The 16,993-nt window shown below is 52.5% G+C and overlaps 1 protein-coding gene across 1 annotated transcript in view; it reads left to right on the forward strand.

Moving 5' to 3' along the window:
* The window catches only part of RFFL (ring finger and FYVE like domain containing E3 ubiquitin protein ligase), a 29,989-nt gene extending 14,203 nt beyond the window's left edge, over positions 1-15,786 (forward strand). Inside the window, exons 2-7 of the mRNA XM_066636376.1 lie at positions 918-1,108; positions 6,825-7,238; positions 8,499-8,582; positions 9,986-10,193; positions 11,109-11,132; positions 11,787-15,786. Of these exons, the coding sequence (XP_066492473.1) occupies positions 923-1,108; positions 6,825-7,238; positions 8,499-8,582; positions 9,986-10,193; positions 11,109-11,132; positions 11,787-11,980 (1,110 nt within the window). The 5' untranslated portion in view covers positions 918-922 and the 3' untranslated portion in view covers positions 11,981-15,786. The remainder of the gene's footprint in view (positions 1-917; positions 1,109-6,824; positions 7,239-8,498; positions 8,583-9,985; positions 10,194-11,108; positions 11,133-11,786) is intronic.
* Positions 15,787-16,993: the final 1,207 nt, after the last annotated feature.

Consider the following 16,993-nt stretch of genomic DNA (forward strand, 5'->3'; position numbering starts at 1 on the left):
AGTTTATCCTTCATGAGGGAGAAGCGGGCAGCCACCCAGCAGCTGTTCTGTGCCAGTGGAAGTGGCAGCCTGCAGAAGGCACAGGGAGCCTCGTGGCTTTCTGCCGTGGGCTGAGCTTTCCCAGTGGTGGCATGCCAGTTTTGGAGCTCCTGCCCCTTCTCCTGGTGCCTGATTGGCTGCTGCTGAGTGAAAACAGTTTTGTTTTCCTGGGCTGACTTTAGCAGTTGCTTTGCTGCCTGGAAACGGAAGCTGAGCGGTGGGGTCAAAATACAACACTTCAAACGCGATGCTGACATGCAGTGATCTTTGCAACCCCTCTGCCAGGCAGAAAATATTCTTGTGGGCAATGTGCACAGCAACTTCAGACCACAGGTTGCCATCCTGTTTTTACTAGACGGCTCTCCCACAGGTGACATGCTATATTTGTCACTGGTACAAATGTGGTGAATATAGTGAATGAAATTGAGATGGATCAAGAGATCCATTTGTAAGGCTGGGCCATTCTCCACCCCACCCATTACGCATCAGGAAATGTGTCTGTGGCTTTGCATGTCAACTGACCGGGAGTGACGGGTGACCTGTGCCTGGGCTGCAGACGTTGGAGCACACACTGAGTGCTCCTTTATACTGAGAGAGAAACTGCCACAACTCCCTCCCTCTCTCCCTGTTGCTTGTCGGGGAGGCCTGGCTGGAATCTCTCTGAGCTTGCCAGGCATAGGCAGGTGCTTTCGTGGGGCCACCTGAGATGGTGCAGTTGCAGTCCAGATTGTTGCCAGACAAGGGAGGGTTTGTCCCTGGAAACCGGGCCCCCTTAAGCATTACCGTGGCACGCTCTCCCCTTCTTTGCTCCCTCTAAGGAAGGCGCCTTCCCCTGCCTGCCGGATGACTGACCTTGTGCATTTTTCTTTCCCCCTCAGTTACCATGTGGGCAGCCTGTTGCAACTGGTTTTGCCTGAATGGACAGCCCGAGGACATGCAGCATCGCCCCCAGCAGGGGAGTCGGAACCAGGCCTACGCCAACGCCGGCTACAGCTCCTTCCCCTCGCCCACGGGGGCTGAACAGAACTGCAAGACCTGTGGGGTGCGTTTCAGCAGTTCCTCCCTGAAGGTGAGTGAGGATTGGAGGGATCTGTGGTTGAGCCCCTCTCTGCCTGCAGCAAAGTCTCTGGCAGCATCTCTGGGTTGGAGCTGATGGGAGGTTCCTGCCGGAGACCCTGGCCTGGGCTAGGGGCTAGGCAGTCTGAGTCTGTAGCAGGGCGCATCAGGTCCTTCAGAGGACCTGATGTGCCCATGTCTTTTGCAAGTCAGATGTTTGGCATTGTCTGCAGCTTGGTTGTTATGCAGATTGTGGGGACCCTACCTGAGGTGGTGGATGCCCTGAAGCTTGGCCTTCTTCTGACAAGAGGAGGAGAAGAGGAGAACCCCAAGTCTAGCCAAAAGAGAGGGGTGTCTGGTCTCTCTTGCCATTCCCCTGTTCTGGCTGTTCTGAAAACATGCAGGGGCTACAAATGTGAGGTGCAAGATGAGTGAGGATGTAGCTGGAGGGCGCTTCAGATCCATGGCAGCAAAGAAAAAGTCAATTTCTAGGCAAGGAGTCTTTGCCATCAGTCCTGACCCACCCACCCCCCAGCCAACTCCTTAAGCCACTGGAATGATAAAGCTTTGTGCCTTGAGTGATGGCCCCTGCTTAAAACCCACATGGGGCACAGTTTCTTGGTGTGGAATCCACCAGGGCTGCCTCCTTCTCCAGCCCCATTAAACCAGAGAGTAGAGTTGGTGAGTTCTCTGATGCAATTCTTATTTCAGTGGGGCTTGATCAGGAGAGCGTTCTGGTGGACTGAGCCCCCCAGGCCAGCTCTGTAAGTCTCCCACTCTGATTGTACCCCAGACCCCTTACTGAGTGCCTCTTTCTCTTGCCTTGCAACAAGGCTGCCTCTGCACCAGCCTCTGCAGACCTGCCCTTCTGGCAAGTCAGGTGCAGGTGGCTGCAGGGGGAATGGGGCCAAGAGTAGCAATCCTTCCACAAGAGAAGAGTTGCTGTTGGCACTTCTCCCTCTCCCACCTTGCCCAGAAGCCCTCTCGCAAAGGAGCTTCCGTTTCCTTGCAGTCTGGTTTTTCAAGTTCTCCTGGCTTTGGGTGCTTTTGTTCTGCATTTGAGCCAGCCAAAAGCCTCCTCTCCTCCTCCTCCAAAGGAAGACAGTGTTCTAGATGGAGTTTGAGGCTTGACCTGAGTTTGAGGAGGACCAGTGGCCAGAGCTGGTATTGTCCATTTGAAGTCTAGAGGCTCTCAGTGCAGTAGTCCACAGGGCAATGATGGCACCAGTTGGTAAAGGAAGCAGGCAGGGCTGTCTGGGTTGCCACCACCTGGCATCAGGTGTGTACATTGTCCATAATTAAACAGGATGGTACAGTGCCATAGGAAATAATGCCAGGAACACATAACACAGAGCGCCTTGGCCTCTGTTCAGATTGTTTAGGCCTGAGCCACAGAAGACAATGGCAGTGACAGCACTACCGTTGACCAACCTGTCGAAGACCTCCACACTTCTTTGTATCAGGCCCAACTCTGGGAACTGCTTTCTCCTACACTCTGCTGCCCTTCAGCTGGGGGGCTGTTTCACCTTCTCCCAGGCTCTCTGGGGCTGCTGGCAAACCAGAAATGCCCTTTAGAAGCCACCACGAGGAGGCCTTCTGAGGCATGGGGAGGTTGTGTGTGGCCTCTTTGATGTGACTGGAAGGCAACTGAAAGGCTTTTTCAGGCCTTTCAGCACGGGCTTGGGATCCACGTAGAGTTAAATTCACAGGTGCCAAGCCATGGATAAGAAGGGCCCACTGTACTCTTGTGGGAAAAGGAGAACCTGTGCAGGGCAGCATTTGAGGTTCTCTTTCCCCCTTTCACCCCATCACAGCAACTATGTGGGTGTCGCCACGTGACCCCTCCTTGGGAAAAGAGGGAGAACCTCGCCATTGGAGGGGGATTCTTCTGCTTTTGCATAAAATTGGAAGCATTCCTGACGAGGAAGGATTTGGGGAACAGAAAAGGTCCACAAGATCCGGTTTCTCCTTTTGGATGCCTGGAATTGTGCGACACTCAGAGAAAATGTGCTGGTCCGGGCTGGGCTGGAACGGGACCAGCTTCAGATTGATTCCAGCCTTTCTGTTTGGATCAGGAAGAAAGGCCTTTCCTCTTCCCTTTGGCTCTGCTGTACTTTTACGTTCTGTGTAGACTGGTGGATTCTTTATGCTAGTTGGTTGTGGGATTTCAACCAGAAACAAAATGTCTCTTTAAAAAAATAACCTTGTTGGGGTAGTTGAGAAAAGACTGTCAAAGGCCTGTGGGGTCACTTTTGGAACTTCGTGGGTGGGTGAGGATTTCACCCCGAGCGTCAAAGTGCAGCGCTCTAAGCACCACACCACACTGGTTCCTACAGTGCGCTCTGCCTCCCCAGGAGGAACAGCCTGCCAAGAAGTTCTCTGAGCATGTTTACAGTCAGATGTTGCCCTGGGGGGCCACTCCCCGAGTTGTCCCCGAGTTCCAGCTCAGCTTCCCCACAAGCTTCCATTTCAGCCAGTCCCTTGTTTGTTTACAGCCCAGGGCTCAGTGCAATACAAGGCCCCATTTAGCTGGAGAGAGGGAGGTGCTGTGTCATTAATACAGCCATTAATCGTGGGACTGTTGCAAAACAAAGAGGTTCTCTGAGCACAGGGAGCGAATGGAACGTCTCCAGGCCGAAGAGACTCCTGACCCAGCGCGGCAGTTAAAGGTGCAGGCCTGCTTTGGGCTTCTTTCCATGGCTGTGGCAGACTCTGCTGCTTGCAGGAATACAGCCTGGAGCTCGGTGCGAAAATGTTCTCCAGGGCTCTTGCACAATGGGCAGTGTTCAGTTAATTATTCTTGGAGCTGCCACCCAATTAAAGACACACTGGCTGCTTCACTGTGCCAGGTTAAATCTAGTGACATTTGCATTGGAGGAAAAAACCACCAGTGTGAAAGTCCACTGGTGGTCTGGCCTGGTACAGTCGCTCTTCTCTCCTGGTTACCGAAGGGACTACCTCTTCCCACTACGTGACTGTCCTCTGCCCTTCTGTTATGGGTGCAGATGCCTTTACATAGAAAGGCAGAAATGAGAAGGAGAGGTGGTGCCCTTGGTGGACACAGTTGCCCACATGACCATGCTCTGCCTGACCGAGCCCTGCCAAGTGTGAAGATGGGGGGTGTTGATGTGTCACTGCGCTGGAGGCGGTTGCACCACTGCCTGGGGCTCACAACAGGTGATCCTTCCAAAACGAGGCTGGAAAGCCCTGCAGCCTGGGCTGAAACGGTGTTTGACTGCATCTGAAATGGCTTTTGGTCCAAGCAGATGCCCTCAGCAGTGCTGGACTGGGGGAGGGGGTGTGTGTAGGTGGAGAGAAGAGCCGTGCTGGATCAGGCCAAAGACCTGTCTCATCCAGCTTCCTGCATCTCAGAGATGCCTCCAGGAGCACACAAGACAACAGGACACCTGCATCCTGTTGCCACTCCCTTGCACCTGGCATTCTAAGGTAGCCTATTTCCAAAGCCCAGAGGTTGCGTATACCCATTTTGGCTTGTAACCTATTAGGACTTTTCCTCCGTATATCTGTCCAAACCTCTTCTAAAGGCACCTGGGCCAAGTGCCATCACCACATCCTGTGGCAAGGACTTGCACAGATTAACTACATGCTGGGTCAAGAAATATTTTCTTTTGTCTGTTCTCACTCTCCTGACACTCCATGTTAGTGGATCTCCCCTGGTTCTGGTGTTGTATGAGAGGGAAAAGAGCCTCCCTCTATCCATCCATCCACCGCATGACTGTGTATATCTCAGTCATGTCCCTCCTCAGGTGCCTTCTTTCGAGACTGAAGAGCCCCAAATGCTGGAGGAGAAGCATCCCTTGGTTTCTTGGGCTGCAGCTGCAGGGAAAGGAGAGTGGACCTGTTTGGTTTGCTGTGCATGAATACTCAGCTTTTCTTCCATGCTTGAACTCAAGATGGTGCATGACTGGGGTGGGGGTTTCTGACCAGACCCCTGTCCTGCTTAGTTTTAGCCATGTCCCACGTTTGCCAAGTCCTGCAGACCCTTCCCAGTGTCCCACTTAGAACTGACCAGAGCAAGCATGGCGCAGGAATGCTGGTCAGTTTTTCAAAAGCTCCTGTCATTTGCTTTGCTGGCAAGTGTTAAGAAAGTGATGCTAAGAACAGCTTTGAAGTGGTGGATGCCTGCAGGGGAGGGTGGGGTTCGGTCAGCTGAAGTGACCTGACCTGGTCCTTGCTTTGAGCACATTCCTGTTTTTTGTTTTTTTTCCACAAAAAGGTATAGGCTGCCTCTTAGTCCTTAAAAAAGAAAAAAAAGACACCACCCTCTGCCAGAACCATTCATGATGTTTTGGAGGTGGAGGCAAGTGTTTTCCTGGGTCTCCAGTATTGGTCATTTAAAAATCCAGTTGAGAGACCTTTCCTGTGTTCTCCATGTTTGGAGTGACAGGAGCCTCTGGACTCTTGCATCCCATCTTCCAAGCATGTCGGAATGGTCCATTGCTCTAAGCCCATTGACTGTTTTGGATCCACTGGGAGCATGATGAGGAGAAAACTCTCTTCTCTCTCTCTCTCTCTCTCTCTCTCTCTCTCTCCCCTGCTCTTCTTTTTCCTTCCCCTTTAAAAGCACAAGCGGTGTGTGCTTTGCAGAAGCTCCCCAGGGCTTTAGGGACACAGCCTGGCACGGCTGTGTTGGAAGCGAAAGCAGCTGTTTGTTTCAGAGAGCATGTTTTTCTGGAAGTGCTGTGCTGAAGTGCACCAGCCTGTTCCGGCAACAAACAGGGCATGGAACAAACAGGAGCAGCCCTGCTGTTGGGGGGGGGGGAGGGATGGGTTGCTGGCAGCTCTTCCTGATGACTGTGTCAAGCCATGGGGAGGTATTCCATGAGAGCAAGAGTTCTCTTTGTAGGCACGTCATGGCAGCACACAAGAAATACTTTGGGGGAACAGTGGCTATTTAGCTACTGTGAGTCACAGCTTGGTTCCTCAATCCCTGTGGACAAGGGAGCCTGCAGGCTCTCTGAGCTGGGCAGATCGCTGCTACCTGATGAAGAGTTCTGTGCAACCTGGAAGTGTGGCTAGATCTGTATTTCGCATTTGTAAGGCTCCAGATGGAGGGAGGGTGCTGCCTTGGTCCTAAACCAGGACATAGACGGGTGGGAGTTGGTAAGGAGTGGCGGGGGTGGGGCACGGGGAGAACGGAGGGAAAGAGAAGGTAGTCCAGGCAGTGTTTTTATTGAGGGAGGAATGAGGAAGACTTTGATGCCTAGCAGGGAGGGGTGGTTTCAGTACTTGCAGGCAGAAGTGGGAGAGATTGAGGATGGGCAGCAGGCGGAATCAGATGCAAAGCTCAGAAGGAATAAGGATGGGCCTAAGGAGGGGAGAGTCCCATACAAGAGTGGTCCATTGAAAACAGATGGTGGTTGGGATTGAACACCTATGCTAACTCTTGGCACAATAAAGTTGGAGAACACCGTATCTCCAGGTGGTTGTTGCCACCTTGCTGGGGTTGGGGTGGTGGTTCGTTTACGCCAGCTCTTTGATGCGAGAACTGAATGTTGTTGCCGCAGAGGGTTGCGTTCCTCCATCTTAGGAAGCCATCTTGTGATGGCGTGATTGTGACCAAAAGGAACACAAGGTTCTCTCTGGATGAGCACGAAACTCCTTTGGCTGGCCTGTCTGCGTGTCCTTGGGGTTGTCTGAGGCACAAGTTCTTGATCCAGCGATTTCTGTTTTCTTATTAACACGCCCCCCCCTTCCTTCTTGAATAGTATGTCTGCTTGGACTGCAAGAAGAACTTCTGCCCGCTCTGCGCTCGTCAGCTGGAGAATGGGTCCTGCCTGTGTCACCTGTGTGAACGCTTCCGTGCCACGGCCTTCCAGAGGGAGGAGCTCATCAAGATGAAGGTGAAGGACTTGCGGGATTACCTGGAGCTCCGGGAGATCTCCACGGAACTGTGTCGTGAGAAGGATGAGCTGGTGGACTTGATCATTGACCAGCAGCCCGCAGTCCCCTGCGGGGAAGGCAGGACTCCTCGGGTTCCTCCATCAGCCATGGGTAGCACTGCTCAGGAGCATGGCTTTGCACCTCCTCCGCCAACTGGTAACCCTGCGCCTACCTCAGCCGACAGTGCTTCGGCCTTGGCCACCACGGAGCCTGCCCTGCGGACTGAGGAGCAGCCGCAGGTACCCCCCGTCACTCAGCACAGCACCCATGTGCGCGCTTGCCTTCGTTCTCATTGGTTGCCCTGTGAGGGTGAGGGTTTATGTGTCTGCTTGTCTTTGTGCATGCAAGTGGAGTCTGAGAAATTCCTGTTGCTAAAGTGCATGGGAACTTCTGGCCACCCAAGGAGGTGCATGTGGGCACAGGGTGGGGACTGCGTGGCAAAGCCGTAGAGCTGTTGTTGCTTTGCCTGCTGGATCTGGGGCTCAGGCCCCTGGACTCTTCAGTGCAAAAGGGATTCCTGATCGCAGAGCTGGGCCAGACTCAGAGCTCTGCCTGGACCCGCATGGGAGGTGCTGTACATAGGTGAAGAAGAGGCAGCAGGCCTGGCTCCTGCAAGGTCTGTTTGTCCTGCAATAGGCACAGGAGAAAAGCAACAGGGAGGGAGGGAGGAGGAAAACAGTGGCCACATATCCTTCCCCCATACAGGGAAGAGCCTCAGTTCAGTGATGAGAGCCCCTCCTTTGCCTGGCAGTTCGGTTCATGGCAGCATCTCCAAGCGGGGCAGGGAAAGGCACCTGCCTTGGGGATGTGGAGAGCTGCTTCCAGACAGTGCTGAGCTGGAGGGCCCAGTGGCCTGACTCTGTAGTAGAGGGTGGCACTACATGGACACCACGGTGATGCAGCCTTCCTCTTGGACTCAGCCACGCTGCCACGGGGCATCTGGCCTTGTTTGAAGCCGGAATGGAGACCACCTCCCAAACTGGCGAGCGGAGGTGAGGGGGAAGATTTTGAGCCCCTGCGTGCAGGCGCCGGGCCCCCCTCCAAACAGTGGTGGGAGTGCTGCTCTGGGGCCTGCAGAGCTGTGACTGCAGCATTCTCCTTGACGTCACACGCTGTGTCACAATGGAAGGCAGCAGAGCAGGGCCAGTGCTTCACAGCCCGCTCTCCCGGTGGCTGTGTGCAGCTCAACCATGTCTGGCCCCAGGCCTGCTTCCTCGGAGGGATCACCCAGGGGCCTTCCCACTCACGCCAAGCCATTCCGAGATCCGCCTAGTCAACAGTAAGGTGAGGGGGCCTGGAGGGCCTTGGCACTAGCCATGGGAGGTGTAGCTGCGCTCAGCTTGGCAATGCTGTGGGTTCCAGGCTTCCTCTTGTGGTTCCTTATCTTCTCCTGGATGAGCACACAAGGAGCGCATGGAGGAGGCTGCTGGACCCTTTTCTTCTTCATTGAGGACTGGCTGGGGGATCTGGCCTTTCAGCCACACGTCTTCCTCTTCCAGGCAAATGGGCATGTGCCGCAGAGCCAGGGCGACATGGCGGAAGTCGAGAACGCAGTGGAAACACTGATCGAGGAGGAGGCGCAGGTAGGGAAGGGCCAGCCAGTGAGTGGACGTGGGAACGGGGCAGCCAAACATTTGCTGCTCTTGTCTGTTACTGCTGGTGCGACAGTGGGGTTGGGTGTTACTATATGGTTATTTAGAACATTTTATATACCACTTTTCAATAAAAAGTGTCTCCAAGCCACAGGCCGTTGTCCTTCTGGTCTACGATGACATTTACCCATTGATCATGTAGGTGGGGTCCAGCCCCCAGTTCACCATGGCACCCTTTTGTGTTGCCCTATGTAAGTCTTGACTCCCAGCCCCTCTTCTACCACTGTCAAGCTGAGCTGATCCCGTCGGACTGCCCATTCTCCATCTTCCCACCCCCACTCCCTTCTGGCCCTCCGGTCTTTTCTTTCTGGAGCTGCGACTCCAACTTCAGCAGGCCAGTGAGCCTCCAAAGTGGCATATAATTATGGTTCACTGGAATGTGTTTCAACTATGTGGAATGGGTGACATGGTGCGGGAGTGGAGGAAGAGGGTGGGGTGATCCTGCTTTCGAGAGGCTCTTGTCAGTTGGCATCCTTCAGTCTCGGAAGACTGGTATCGCGCTCTGAATAGTGGTTCTGGAACAGAGTGTCCTCTCCAGTGCGCGAAGCCTGGGTAAAGTAGATATGAAGGATAGACTGTTACCCATGCAGCAAATCCCCCCTCTCCACGTCACTGAAATAGTCCATTGGAAAGGCAGAAGCCAATACGGTTGGTTCCAGTGGCGTCGCAGGAGTTGCCAGAGCGTGACTGTGTTCAGCCATGAACTGCCTCAGGGACTCCGGCTCCGGATTGTGCCTCGAGGTTGACTCCTGAAGCCTTTTCCATAACTGGATGTAGCCACAAGGCAGTGGAGGTTTGGGATCAGAGTTTTCTTTCTCTCAGATGAGCTGCCTTCCCAGGCTAACGAGTCCCATCTACCCGGTGGCTGTTTAGTTGCCTCTTACAAGTACAGCCAAACTGAGGGCCTATTCTTATCCCCAGCCCCCAGAGGCTCTTGCCACTGCCGCCTTTTTGTGTCTCAGTTGCAAAACCTGAAAGAAGCCCACACCTGCAGCTGGTCCCAAGGGGACCACAAAGCCCTGTGTCCACCACATTTGGCCAGGCCAGAAGGGTGTGGTTGGCAATGGATCTGTGTGTGTTGCTGGGTGCGTGTAAGTCACTGCTTGGTTTGCACCACTGGCTGCCTGTGCACATGACCAGACGTCCTTTGTGGGGCCCAGTGAGCACCTGCCAGGATGGCTGCCCAGATGATAGTTCTGCTTTCCCCAAAGAGGCATTTGGGGTGCAGGCAGTCGGGCTCCCACCTCAGGCAGCCCTTTACTCTGATGGTGGTAAGCCAGGGCAGCTCCACTGTTGAGTCCCAGCCAACCACATATAGTCTCTTTTCCCTTCAGTCCACTGACTCGGAGGACAACCTGGTCGTGGGGCGGAGGGCCTCCCTGTCTGACCTGACGAGCGTGAAAGACATTGATGCCCTCTCAGTCCGTCAGCTGAAGGAGATCCTGGCTCGCAACTTTGTCAACTTCAAGGGCTGTTGTGAGAAGTGGGAGCTGATGGAGAGGGTGACCCGCCTCTACAAAGAGAAGGACCTCCAGCAGCTGGGTAAGGCTGGAAATGTGGACAATTGACCGTTGTCCCCAGCAAGCACCAATGATCTTGCAGTAGATTGCAGGAGTTATATTGAGACTCATTGCTACTGGTAGACCACTCTTCTTCTTCCCCCCCCCCTCGAATCTGTCTAGTCCTTTTTTAAGTCCATCTGAGTCAACAGTTGTTGCTACATCTTGTGGCAGTGAATCCCACAAGTTAATTATTCAGCTGTGTGAAGTTCTTTTTTTTCCCTTCTCCTTCAGGGCTGAATTCACTGCTATACTATTTCATTGGATACCTGAGTCCTCTGAGGGAGGGAGAAAAACCCAGAGACTTTGACCAGTCTCTCAGCCTCCTTCAGTTGCCTCTTTTTCAAACTAATAAGCCCCAAATATTGTTTTGATAGCCCTTTTGTGCATCTTCTGTAGCTCTGCAGTGGCTACTTGGATGTTCCAACAATAATGGTGTTAAGAGGGCCTCTTTTGGCTGATCTTCAGTGGCTCTTTGGAACAAAGCCTGCTGGCTACCGTGGGCGCAAACCAGTTGGGGCTTTGCAAGTTGAAGTAAAGAACAAGTGTTGCAGAGAAGAGGGAGCCCCTGTTGCAGTTGAGCAGGACAGTGTGTTTTCCAGGCTCCCACGTGGCCCTTTGCCTCCCCAGATTGCAAGGGGGAACTGCCACAACTCCAGCACTCAGTGTTACCTGCCTCTGCCTGCTGAGACCTGGTCTCCTTCGAACTTCCAGGTGTAGCAGGAACCCTGCAACCCTAAGCCCTGTTCCCTTTGCAGTCCTCTTGTCTTCTCCAGTTACTGGGTATGGTGGAGCCTGGCAATTCCCAGGAGGCCCGCCACAGAATCCTTTGCTCCAAAGATCTTGTTGGACTGAAATTGGACTGAATTTTAATTTTTTTTTGTCTTCTCTGTTTCAGTTTCTGACATCCATGATAAATCTGGTAAGTGGCTTCTCCTCCCACTTTCCCAAATGTCAGAGTGAGGAGTGGGGGACTGGTTCATTTGTGGGGCAAATATGTCTGTGCCTGAAATGATTTGTGGGCAGCACCGTTGTCTTGTGGCTTGGTGGTCTTAACACTCATGCAGTTAGTCGACTGAGATTTCTTTAATCAGGTGACAGCCTTCTTTGCATGGCTCAAGATGCCAGTTATAACCTGCAGGGCCTGAATGACCTGGGCTCAAAGGACTGCCTGTCTGCTGCCTAAGGTCACCAGGAGAGGCTGTCCTGCGCGTCCTGCTGCTCTCCAGGGTGTGGCAGGTGGGCATGTGTGCAAGAGAGGACTTTGTCTGTGGCTTCCCATGTCCTGGGAGATCACACACTCTGCCTTCAGTGTGCCTGGCACTGTGCATATAGAGTCAGGCCCCTGCACTGGAGGGCTTTGACCTTACCGGGTGGTGACATAAGGGAAGGCATCAAGCTGTGTAACTTACTAGACATCTAGCTGTGTTTTAGACTTAAAAGACATCATCAAACAAAACTTTAAAAAAATAAGTAGCTTGTGGAGCAGACCCTAAGAGCTGATAGGCTGCAGCCTTTGCCCAGAGACGACTGTGACTTCCACTCACGTGTCTCTTGTCCCATCCCCCCCCCCCAGCTCCCTCTGGGAACACTGCCACACTCCCTGGCTCAGAAGAGAACCTCTGCAAGATCTGCATGGACTCCGTCATTGACTGCGTCCTCCTGGAGTGTGGCCATATGGTCACTTGCACAAAGTGCGGGAAGCGCATGAACGAATGCCCCATCTGCCGGCAATATGTGATCCGGGCAGTCCATGTCTTCAGGTCTTGAGGGTGCCAGGGAGCCAGGAGCACCACCATCCGAGAAGACTTCGCTGCTGCGACAGGAGCACGGCCCAGCTAAGTCCAGCCTGCCGGGCCGAAGAAGCTTGCAGGCGATAGGTGAGAAGAGGCATGGAAGACATGGGCTGTGATTGGCTGTGTGCCCCATGTGATCCTGCGCCTTATACCATGGTGCCTGAAGAGCTGGGAACTCTCGGTAGATCTCGGGAGCAGCACTCTGTTGGCTCATGGGGGGGTGAAGAAATTCTTGCCTCTTTCCAGGCGGTTGAGGTTCCCCCCTTCTGCAGTGAATAAACCAGGTGGTCTAAAGGATTTAGCCCACGAGAGAGGAAGAGAGACTTGTTAATCAATTCTCCTTTCTCCCTTTGAAACAGCTGGGCCTCTTACAGAGGGGGAATTTGTGCTCTTTTTGAGGATTTTTTTAACTTAACATTTTTAGTTCATTAACTAGCCTTGCAGGTCAAGTGAAAGTGTTTCCCTTTTGATGGCTTGATAAGTGAATTTAATCCTAGGTTCACAACAGCTGTGAAGGAATGTCCACTGGGGTGCCAACTATTGGATGCACGGCACAGGAAGTGGATTTAAAACTGTGAAGAACTGTATAAAACATCACCAAAGTGCATGTGGGTATCTTTGGGTCATGTGCATTGTGTTGTCATTTAAGGCAGCACAGTAGCTTTTGGGAAGTACAAGTTATACGGGTGCTGATTGAGTCCCATGTAGGAGGAGCAGGGCCATGTGCCAGGCCCATTGCTTGTGTCTGGGGCAGTAGAGAGCTGCCTGTTCTGGCACAACTTTGAACCCCCCAAAGGCCACGCTGTGGTTGCAAACGCTTTCACTGGAAGCTGCACTCGGGATTGCAGCTTTACTGTGGTGTAATGATGTGGTTCTCCAGAGATTGTCTGCTCACCTGTTTCCAAGTAGCTGTTTTCTGGGAGCCAAAGATGGATGTGCCTGATGAGCTAGTCACCAAGCTCATCAAGGTGTCCACTGGTGTGCTGGCAAAGTTTGCACATGTGGTTGGGGAGATTTTGCCAAAGAGGGGGTGGGGGAGACATTTCAGGTCCATTCACAGGTGGGCCACAAGTCCTGGGCTCTTTTCTTATTTCTTTCCTTAAATTGCTGGACTCTTCCATCTGCCTAGCTTGTAAATTCCTGTGAACTTTGGAAAGGAGAAGAAATTTGTGGAATTGGTCCGAAGTGGGCGTTTGGAGAGGCCAAACTTATCTGTCTGTCCTGGAACAAAAGCTTGCCTCCTCCCCAGAGACTGTGGAGTTGCTCCTTGGCAATTCTCAGAGATGGCTAGGAAATGTTGCACAGCTGTTTATACCCCCCCCTCCTCCCAGGGGCGCTTCCAGAGGCTGTGACCTGTGGCTCCCTCCTGGGTGGTTCCAATGAGGCCTTAAAGAGCACACTGTTTCCCTTTTGTGGACGAGGCCTTATCTCCGCTGCTTCCTTCACTGTCGTGTCTTAAGCCTCGACTGCACCCCAGTGGCCTTCTGGAGTGCATGCCAGCTGTCCCCTCCTTTCTATTTTTAAAAAACCCAGCACAGATTGAGGAGGCCTTAATTTGCCTTAAACACTCCTGTATTCTGTGTGTGTGTGTGGGGGGGGGGAAGAGTAGCTCAGGCAGCAGAAAACATGCAGTTGCATATAGTGGTGTACGTTGGGGTGGCCAATGTGCTGATGTGCAATACCCTGCCTGTGGGAGACATGCTCACTGTGAAGAGTCAGGCTGAATCTTGGCCTTGATTGCAAGTGATTCCCTTCTCCTCCCTCCCCAATATGGTAGTATAGACACCCAAAGGAACATTCTGCTGGAAACCTCTGCATGTGTGCAAAAGTACACCCCACAGGTATTTCCAAAGAACCTGCATCAAAGTGAGTGTGGGGCTGGATCGGATGGCAGTGGGGCGAGGAACGTGATGGAGCCACCTGCCATCCTTGCCCCTGGAGAAGCTCTGTTCCCACTTGCTTGTCATAACAGCTGTTCAGAGCAGTTGATAGCATCACTGGTGATGCTGGTTTCTGTAACATTTTATAGACTGTTTCCCTACTGTTGTGGACAGTGGGAGTCCTTCTGCAGAATGATTCCAAACCAAAGAGTTGGGCCGTGGCTGCTGCTGTCTTACTCACTTAGAGAAGAGGGTGGTTGTGAGCTTCATTGTTGCCTCCAGGAAAGGACCACAACCTGCTTCATTGATCTTGGCATGGACTAAAACAAAATATGGAAAACAAAACACTGGTGTTTCTGGACACCTAAATGCCCATCTGAAAATGCCATTAAGCTGGTACTTTGCACCTTGTTTTTAGCCTCTGAGCTAAAGGTTTTTGCAAGGTTCTTGGATCTTAACTTCACAGTCCATCTCTGGGTGTCCTGTGGCTGACTGCATTTGCGTGAAGTTGCAGGAAAGACTCTGTACTCCTCCCCTGCATATCTCATAGTGAAGCTACCCTGTGGGTAGGCACCCCCCAAGCCATGAACCCTCCCTCTTCCACCATGGCTGACTTAACTGCAGCTGGAGGAATGATTGGAAACAAAAGGGAATTATGGTTTGAGTACGTGCATGAGCAGGCACCAGCCTGGAGCTTGTGTGCGCCTTCCTGCGAGTGGAGGGTTGTGGTTGACCACAGTCTGGTTTGTGTACACTGGTCCTGCAGTCTCTGCGCACAAGCTGAGGAGGGAGCCGGCTGGTGCATTTAACAGCAGACCAGGGTTTATATTACATCTGAATGCTGCCTTCAGTTTTCAAGCTGGAATGGTGGGAGAAGAGAGAGTTAATTCAAAGAGGAAAGAATATGGGTGTACCTGTAATAGAGGTTCTCAAACTGGGGTGTTGCAATACACCAGCTTGAGAAACCCTGCATCTGGCCCCTTAAGGGGTGGGGGAAGGGAAAGGCAAAGGCACCAGCCTCAGGCTCACAGTTTTTTGGGGATTGGGTTGTTTTTTTTACCTACCTGCAGCCAGTGTTGGAGTTCTGGGGGGGGGGGGGTCCAGAGAGCCCTCCAAATATCTTTTAAAAAAAGGCACTTCTGGTTTTGCAATGGGGGAAAAACCCTTCTTGTCCGCAGCAGCAGTGTGATCCTGGGGTTGTGTTGCTGCCTTAGCCCCTCCCCTCATTTACCTCAGTTCTCAACCTCCTGAGGGGTTGGAGAATCTCTGCCATAAAGTGCATTATCAGGTTTTGCAGGGAGTATCTCATTCTATACTGACCTTTGGCTAGGGGTAGAAAGGGGAGTGAGGATAGAAATGTTTCACTGGTAGGTTTTCTCAGGCCTCGTTTACACTATGTAGCAGAAGAGATGATGGCTCATGACTGCCATGGCATTTTGAATGTTCCCTTCGGAAAAGAAACTGTCTGCAGTCTGAATATTAGCAGCTCAGGTAACGACTGGGAGAGAACCTCTCCTTTCAGTGGGTGTTTGTGTCTACTTGCAGAAAGCTTGGTATACAGGAATAGCACCTCCTAGTGGCTGTTCTACATTCCATCACCTCCTGCTGTGTGTAGACCAGAGGCCAGAACTGAGCCTTAAACAGCTGGCCCTCTCCTCTTCTCCCCCCCCCCTCCACTGCAGCTGCAAAGTTGCCATCTGACAGGAAGGGGGGACTTTTCTCTCCAAGTTGATGTTGGTTCATGACTGATGGAAAACCATGGAGGATAAACTCTTTGAAGGGAAGAAAATGTCTTTTCGTGTAGCAATGTCTGCTTTCTTGACCAGCCTGTGAGACACTGTGGGGTTTCACTCCTTTTGGTACAGAGTTCTGCTTTATAATTTTATAATAAAAGGGAAACGTGAGGCCAAGTCAGTTTCGTCTCTTCTTCAGAGTGCAGGGCTGCTGGACCCCCAGTCCTTGCACTAGGTTTTGGTGTAAGAGATGAGGACACTCTTGAGGAATGGGCAGTGCACACATCACACCACTGTGAGTCAGTGCGCTGTGCCCAGGACTGCACGTTCACTGAAAGAGTTCCCTGCACTGTTTCCACCCCTTTCCAAACCATCCTCTCAGCCTAAGCTACCTCACAGGCTTGGGGGGGTAGATATAGCCCCACACTATACTTTGCATGCAGAAGGCCCAGCTTCAGTCCTGGCAGCCCTTGCAGGCTGGGAGAGTATGTTAGGCTGAGAGGATGGCTGGCCTGCGCCACCTGAGAGCTTTGAACTCTAGTCAGCCTGGTGTGAACTTGAACACCACTGACAGCACAGGAAAAGCTGCAGGGCTACTGAACATCAAAGGGGGGGAGGGGACTTACTGCTTGCCTGTAGCAGTAGCTGGCACCAGTACTGCAGTTGTGAAATACCTGCAAGCTCCCTTGCACTCATGTGTTTGAATTACTCCCTCTAGGGATGTGTGGGGTTATTCATTGCAGGACTCCATCCACAAACCTCTCTGTTGTTAAAGGGGTGAGAGGAGAGGTATTCCTGGTAAGAGCAAACATGCAGGACAGACCAAACACTGGCAGGGACTCCTCTGGCCCCGTCGTTAGTGCTGTCCTGCCCCTTCCCCCATATTGACACCCAACAGAATCTCATCTATCCCAGCCTAGCCTGGCCTGTGCCTACTACTCTCATGAGCAACCAAGGGCCAGACCAACTATGTAAGAAACCCAAGTGGAAATTAGCCTTTCCCACAGATGTTTCACCCTGGATACAAAAACCCTGTGAGTTTCCAAAGCCAGGAGTTTTCCCCTGTCCCCTAAAGCAGAGTCTTTTTCCCCTTCTTAAGCTGTGAGGTTGGGGGTTGAGTGCCTGGGTTCTGAATAGATGGGTGGCCACAAGCCCTGGCGTTGAAGCTATGCAGGGTGATTTGCAACACCACCTTCACTGCACTGTGAGAGTTTATCCACAGAAAAAGCTGCACTAGTCCCTCCTCTGCCACTGTCAGTCCTCCTTCCACATCCCCCCCCCCAAGGGCTCAAGAACCCAGGCAGTCAACCTCAACTTTCCTGCACAAATGCTGGGGCCTTTTACACAGCTTCAAAATAGACTGTTACCAACTGT

The sequence above is a fragment of the Tiliqua scincoides genome, chromosome 8 (assembly GCF_035046505.1).
Source record: "Tiliqua scincoides isolate rTilSci1 chromosome 8, rTilSci1.hap2, whole genome shotgun sequence".
NCBI lineage: Eukaryota > Metazoa > Chordata > Lepidosauria > Squamata > Scincidae > Tiliqua > Tiliqua scincoides.